At 38.5% G+C, this 8009-nt stretch overlaps 1 protein-coding gene across 1 annotated transcript; it reads right to left on the reverse strand.

Moving 5' to 3' along the window:
• Nucleotides 1–400: 400 nt before the first annotated feature.
• On the reverse strand, nt 401–4568 carry LOC113272661. The gene is made up of 4 exons (XM_026522468.1): nt 3639–4568; nt 865–955; nt 626–769; nt 401–486 (listed from the first exon to the last, which is right to left on the reverse strand). The coding sequence occupies exons 1-4, from the start codon at nt 4566–4568 to the stop codon at nt 401–403; spliced, it is 1251 nt and encodes a 416-aa protein (XP_026378253.1).
• Nucleotides 4569–8009: the final 3441 nt, after the last annotated feature.

Consider the following 8009-nt stretch of genomic DNA (forward strand, 5'->3'; position numbering starts at 1 on the left):
CCTCACGGACAGTCATCTCAACGCGAGTTTTATTTTTCCCTGGATTTTGATTTTTTCTCCGCCGGAGTCACGGACATATCAACCTCCGTGAGTTTTATTTTCCCCTGACTTTTCTATTTATTTTCCCCTGACTTTTCTACTCACCAATTCCATTAACAGCAAACCGTCACCTTCTCTCGAGCTTCATCATTCTTCATCACCACTAACCACAGATAGGACATTGCAGCACCTCTCCATTGTCTCATCAGCTCCTCGTGTCCCTGTTTTAACCAACTGATCCATCTCGGGAAACAATGGTAGTAACCAGTTCGAGCCACAAACTTGACCATTTTTTCCTTGTCATTCTGCCTGCAGCGACCACAACTTCCTCCCTGAATCACCGAGCACTGCCAATCCTCCATCACTCTCTTTGCTTTATCGAGTTCACAGCACCATAGCATCGCAGCGTCATCATTCCAGCAAACTCAAGTCCACCGCTCTCGAGTTCTATCACCATTAGCTCAACACCGATCAAACGTCAGCAACATCTCCATCTCGTCTTAACTTTCTCATATCTTCTCAAACTCTGTTGGAAACTCCACAAAACAGTTCATTGCAGACTTTCATCCTCTCTGCCATTACAAACCCAAGCAGCACCAACAATACCCTGGATTCATCATCCAACAGATTTCATCCCTTGTTTTATCTCGAGCTTCTCTATCACACTCCAACATCTCGTCACCAACACCATTGCTCATCTCGAATTTGAGTTTTTCTTCATCACCCACGGCTGTAAACAACGTCAACCAACTCCATCGACATCAGCTAACCATACCTTCCTCGTTTGCCATCATTCTCCACCGAGTAACCAACAAACCACCATACACAGCACCGATCGATCACCAGCAGCAGCATCTCCTCTGTATACGGCAGCAGCATCATATTTTCCATCACCGTTAGTTCTCCACAGCTCCACCTGTTGTTAATAATCATGATCAGCTAACTATACAGGCATGTCTGCAATGGAGAAGACGATGGCAGCCTTAATTACTTCTTTCTACCGTCGGTCTTTGAAGACTGACAGTTTAAATTCCTTTAGAGCTGCTTAGACTGCCCCTAATAAAAGGCGTGTGTGCCTTTATCAATTCTGTGCATTCTCTGACTTTCACAACTTTAGCTTGCTTCAACTTCTTCTAACTTCTTCATATGAGGTCGGAATGACCTCATCCTTTCGCCGTTGCCTTCGTCTTTTCGTTCTCTTCAAGGTGATGCGTAGAAATCTCGAATTTGAGCTAGTTCCACTTCCTTTTGGTTAAGATAGCCTCAAATACCTAACAAACTCAAAAGCAAATGAAATCAAAACATAATGATACAAAAATTACCAATAAAGCAAAGCATTTGAGTACCAAACTAGTGCAAATAATGCACCTATCAAATTCCCCGACACCTGCCTTTTGCTAGTCCTCGAGCAAACTACAAAAATAAAATAAAGTACAACAACTCCCTATCGTCGAGGACACAGTTGCATTTAGCATATGCAACAAGCCTTTAAACCCGTAGATGTCCCTAGTGGACGAGTTATAGTCTCGTGAGGGCTTACGAGAGGTATACCCACAAAACCTACTCCAACTTCAAAGCGTTTCAGCATCCCAAGCATCCAAAGAGCTATGAGGACATAGAGTTTCTGCATGCTCGTAATAAGAAGTTAGAAGTACCAAAGAACATATTCATTCTTAAATCTTGAGTGAGAAATAACCATACCATAATGAGAGAATGCGTGTTTGAGAGGGATCAATAAGCATTTCGCCTCGACTTCTACCTCACTTAAAAGGATTTTATGATAATTGCACTCAATAAGACGGCTTTTTTATGGGTCTCACATGTGTGTAGGTAAGAATGAAGAGAGAATCCTACACACGTTGAATTGTGGGAAGGAAACCTTCCGAATTATTTCTGGAGACTCCACAAAATCGTGGAAAACAAGAATATTTCTGATGATCTCTAAGAAAGGAAATCAACCATAATTATTAAAAATAGAGGATGAGAGTACTTACCACCTTCACATTTGATTGCAATGATGATAACACCACTCTCACAGCACCCAATAGAAACGTAGTCTTCAGCTCGTCTTCTTCATCTTCTTGGTCTTGGTCTTCGATCTTCAACTATTGATGATAAACTCTTGAACTTCGTAGAACTTCGACAATTTGTAACTCTTTCTCTTCAATTCCTTGTTGCTTGAAACTTCTTCATAGATTTTTCTTCTTCCCCATGGATTTATTAAACGAATACAAAAAGAAATACAAACCAAAATAATACAAAGAATTTCTCTTGTCTTTTTTTTTTTTGACAAGAGAAATAACTAGAAGTTGAATATAAAATAAATAATGAAATTGTTATGGCTATGGGATAAGTATGTTACCGTTTGATTCTTCACAACTTGTATTGTCTTCGTATCATAAACTTCGATATAGTTCTCATCTTTTTATTTTCTCCGCTCTTGTAAATAAGTCTTCAACATGTATATAAAAATCTGCCCATTGTATATCGCTTTACTTAGATGTGAAATTTGATCTTCCTTGTTTTGTTGCTTGTAAACCTCAAACGTCTTCAACTTTCCTTGTAGATTTTGATGTCGCTCCCTTGTTTATGATGATGATGTGTTTCTATGGGCCTGTTGTTGGCGAGAGAGAAAATGGTGCTAACTGCAAATCAAACTACAAGAAGGTGGTTTTCGTCTATAGACGTCACCCTCATGATTGACAAAATTATCACTCAAGAGATCACAAGTAGTGCTTCTATTGGTAGGAGGTTGGGTAGCTCACCATTCTACCCGGAATTAACGTACGGTGACACACACTCAAAAGAAAGCTATTTAGTCATTTATAAAGAAATCTGGTATGGTGCCTCGGTTGATATGAAAATGGGTAGTCTCCACGAATGATTGATCAGCAACTCTAATAATGCATTTCTCCATGCACCTCATTTGCATCACCTGCATGATTAAATCCATTATTTAACACTCTAATTCGTAAGAAATCCGAATGTAGTTCCCTAACACTTCCAAGTTCGGTTATTTCGGTCAGAAACTCTATGTAAACATACCTAGAAGCATGCTAGTGACTCTAAAATCTCTAAAATTTGGAGGTTTTATGCAAATAGATACAAATTTTTTAAAAATCTAGGCAAAAAGATCTAAAAACTCTATATGCAAAATACTCCCCCACACTTAAACTTCACATTGTCCTCAATGTGCAAAACTGAAAATTCTGAATTCTGACGTACAAGCATATTAAACACGAAAACTGTACAAATTGGTAAGGAATTTGGAAAAAACATCATTTCACAAAAGTTGTTCGCCTACGTATTTTCTACACAGTGTCAAAAGAGAACAGTGTTTTGACAAACGGTATGACAGTTATGGTCTCTGGACTGAACTACGTGCAGTCTGAATTTTTCTGACGAAAAGGTATTCGTCATAATTCTCTTCTAAAATAGATTCCGGACTAAATGAAATTAAACATGGGGATAGAAACAATAAAAACAAAAAGTAAAAGGATTTAAGATACAAAACCTATGGGTTGCCTCCCATTAAGCGCTTAGTTTAATGTCGTTAGCTCGACTGTAGACTCTTTGGCTATTCCTTAGCTTGCGTCTACGACATTAGCATGAAAATCCGAATAAACATCGCTAGGATACCGCATTGCTCCAAAAATATTGAAGCAAATCTTTTCATCATCAAATTCCATAGTGAGAGTTCCGTTGTCAACATCAATAACGGTTTTGGCCGTTTTCATGAAAGGCCTCCCCAATAACAGCGGTATAGATGCATCTGACCCGCTATCCATTTCCAATACAACGAAATCAGCTGGAACTATGAGTTGATTCACCTGCACAAGCACATCTTCAATATTACCTCTAGGGTAAACATTAGAACGATCAGCTAGTTCAAGAACAATACGGGTTTCTTTCAAAGGACCCAAATTCAAAGACTCATAAATAGATGCGGGCATAACATTAACTGATGCTCCTAAATCAAGCATAGCTTTTCCAAACCTTTTATTACCAATCACAACAGGTATATCGAAACTACCTGTATCCTTGCATTTAGGTGGAAGTTTCTTTTGGAGGATAGCAGAAACGTTTCCCCCCACACTCATCACCTCATTACCGGTTAATCTTTTCTTCTTGGTGCATAGGTCTTTCAAAACTCTTGCGTACTTAGGTACCTGCCTAATTGCATCTATCAGCGGGATATTCACATGAATTGTTTTGAGTACATCTAAAATCTCTTTGTCTTGTTCCACATTTTTGTTAGCAAACCTGCCAGGAAACGGTAAAGGAGGAACATAAGTTGAAACAAGAGGTTTAGAGTTTGTTTTAGGTACCTCATCGGTTTGGGAAGAGTCAATAATCTCTTTCTCCAAAACCGGCCCCTTGGGGTCTTTGCTTTTCTCAGCATCTTCTGGTTGCACAGTTCGTGTACCACTTCTCAATGTCACAACATTAACAGTTTCTCTAGAATTAATAGGTTGAGAAGGGAGTTTCCCACTATTCTGCGTCTCCAAAAGGTTCAACCTACCTGCCATGGTGCTCATTTGTGTCTGCAACTCCTTGATTGCACCATCAGTCGTTTGCTGATTTTTTTTGCACCATTGTGGTTAGATTCTTCATCATAGCAAGCATCTCTGATGATTTTGGGTTATGCGCTGGTTGTGGTTGTTGGAAACCACTAGGACGATTAAAAACCGGCCATGGAGCTGCTACTTGCGTATTCGCATAGCTGAAATTGGGGTGATCTCTCCATCCTGGATTATAGGTGTTGGAATAGGGATCATATCTTTGTCTCTGCTGATTCGGGAACACTGCATTGACTTGTTCAGCTTCTATCTCATAAGAGGGAATGATTACTGCGGCCATTTGTTGAATCATCTTCTCCATGTTACCAATCCTATGTTCTAAGTGCGGTGAAGAAGTAACCTCATTAACCCTTCGACCCATTGACACGCCTCTTGAGTTGAATTGTTGCGTGTTTGCAGCCATATTCTCGATCAATTCCATCGCTTCGTCAATGGTTTTTTTTGTCAAAGCACCACCACTAACTGCATCAACAAGGTTTCTATCGGATTGGAGCAAACCATCATAAAAATACTGCACTATGAGTTGCTCATAGATTTGATGATGTGGGCAGCTCGCTAGCAACTTCTTGTACCGTTCCCAATAGTCGTAAACATCCTCACCAGTAATTTGTTCAATCCCACTAATTTCTTTACGAATAGTTGTTGTTTTAGAGGCGGGAAAGTACTTTTCTAAAAAATTTTCCTGCATCTCATTCCACGTTGTGATACTTCCAGGTGGAAGACTGTAAAACCATTCTTCTGCAGAATCAATTAGAGAGAACGGGAAAGCTGTCAGTAAAGTTCTTCCTTGATCAGTTCCAGTTGGCTTCAAACTTGTCAACCTATGTTGAAACAGTAGTAAATGACGATTTGGATCGTCTCCTGGAATCCCTTTGAACTTCGGTAACCAATGAATCAACTGAGATTTGAGCTCAATTGAATCTTCCAAGTTGACACACACTTTTTGTTGATCAAACGACGGGGATGTCAGATCTTTGAGTGTCCTCTTGGGAGGTGGAGGTGGTGGAGCGCCATCATTTCCCTGGTTTCCCTGGTTACCAGTGTTATTGTTGTTCGTTCCTACAATCATCTCTTCTTGTTGTGGATTTCGAGGTTCTTGTAGTATTGTTCCTCTGCGAGTTGAAATTCCACACCGTTGGTAATCCCAACGTTTGGGTACCAGATATCAAGTACCTAAAACAAGATTCTCAAAAAAAAAATTAAAAATAAGAAACCAAAAAAAAAATCCGCTATGCCTCCCCGGCAACGGCGCCAAAATTTTGTCGGTCGTCAGCCGACGCAAAAATAATTTAACTTTTTTCACTTCACAATTATAAATAAGAGTATAGTTATAAGAACAGATTTGTTCCACAGTGAGATATGGGATGTCAAATTGTTTTGATTACTTATAGAAACTGGGGAGGTTTTGTTTGTGATTATAACTAAATAAGAATAAAGCAAAAAGAATAATACGAATATCAGAGATAAAAAGTACCGGTTAGAGTTTTCATCTTCCATCTTCCAACATGTTATCAACTGAATCAATCTCAACATTCATTTTCTATCGATATCAATAACCCTAGAGCGTCCTATGACTCCTATCGTAGGCTTACTCCGGCAAAACTCCTATTATCATCAAAGCCGCAAGAGCCACTCTTTGAATCCTTTCCACTAAATAACTTAGCGCAAGATCCACTCAAGTTTAACCCAATGAAAGCACTAATATTTATGAGTTGAGGTTATTCTAAGCAATCCGGCGCAAGAGCCACATGGATTTAACCTAGGTTCACTTCTACATATAATTGTATGGCAACATCCCGTCGTTAACAACAATATTATGCTACTTCTAACAAGGATTATTCGACAATTCCGGATCTCAAACCCTAGTTTAGCAATAGATATGAATGCATGCTCATTTATTTTGTAACTTAAACAAACTAGCAATCAATCATACATGGAGTTATAAACGGTAGCACATAAACGATACTAACAAATTACGAATGAATAAGAATGAATACTTCAATTGAATAACATGTTTTCCAACTTAGGACTACATCTCTAACCAATAAGAAGAGTTTAGTTACTCATGGATTTCTCAAAACCCATGAAAAAATAATAAGAAGAAATCAAATAGCAAACCCTAGAAATTGTGGTATCGATCGCAACTCCCAAGCCCTAGCTCTTGTTCCTCTCTTGTGTGCAAAAAATGAATCATCAAGATGTCATCGTCATCATAACCAAAATTTTGAGGCCTATAAGTCTTGTAAATGGTGTTTACAAAATTTTATCTAAAGTTCTGGCAGAAAGATTCAAAATGTCTCTTCCTCATGTTATTTCTCAGCAGCAGTCTGCTTTCATCAAGCAAAGACAAATTTTGGATGGGGTTCTTATTGCAAATGAGCTTATTGACTCAAGGCTTAAGAGTGAAGTTCCTGGTTTACTTTGTAAAATTGATTTTGAAAAGGCATTTGACTATGTTAATTGGAATTTCATTGATAAAGCTTTACAGAAGATGGGATATGGACTGAAGTGGAGAAGATGGATACAGTGTTGCGTTGAGCATGTAAGGTTCTCAGTGCTTATTAATGGTTCATATGAGGGGTACTTCAAAAGTAAAAAGGGAATTAGGCAAGGTGATCCCTTGTCACCTTTCTTATTTTTAATTGTTGGCGAAACTCTTACTGCAATGATGAAAAAGGCTAAGGAAGATGGTTTTATTAATGGCTTTCAAGTGTCAAATACAGGTACAAAAGTTAGTCATCTGCAGTTTGCTGATGACATCTTAATTTTTTTGGATGCTTCTGTGGAACAAGTTCAGTTTCTTAGAATTCTCTTGTTGTGTTTTGAATTGCTTACTGGATTAAGAATCAACTTTGCAAAGAGTCATTTGTTTGATGTGGGTTATAATGGTGACATGAATGAGTTTACTTCTTTACTAGGTTGTTACAATTCTGCCCTTCCTACCATATATCTAGTCCTTCCTCTTGGTGATAAGTATAAAGGCATTCACAAATGAGACAGAATAATTGACAGGTTCAATGCAAAGCTTGCAGGGTGGAAAAGACCTTATCTTACAAGAGCTGGTAAGATTTCTCTCATTAATAGTGTTCTCTCCAGTTTTCCGGTTTATTTTATGTCTTTGTTTGATATGCCAAAATCTGTGGAGCTCAAACTGGAAAGGATAATGAAGAATTTTTTGTGGAATGATAACAAAGGTCACAGGAAGCTGCACTTGGTTAAATGGGATGCAGTCTGTAGAAGGAGGAAAAATGGAGGTTTGGGAGTAAAAAAATTGAGAACTATGAATAATGCTCTTTTAGTAAAATGGTTATGGAGATTTGCACATGAACCTGAAGCTTTATGGAGGAAAATAGTTGCAGAAAAGTATGGTACTGATGGTTTGGATTGGAT

This window comes from Papaver somniferum, chromosome 4 (assembly GCF_003573695.1).
Source record: "Papaver somniferum cultivar HN1 chromosome 4, ASM357369v1, whole genome shotgun sequence".
Taxonomy (NCBI): Eukaryota; Viridiplantae; Streptophyta; class Magnoliopsida; order Ranunculales; family Papaveraceae; genus Papaver; species Papaver somniferum.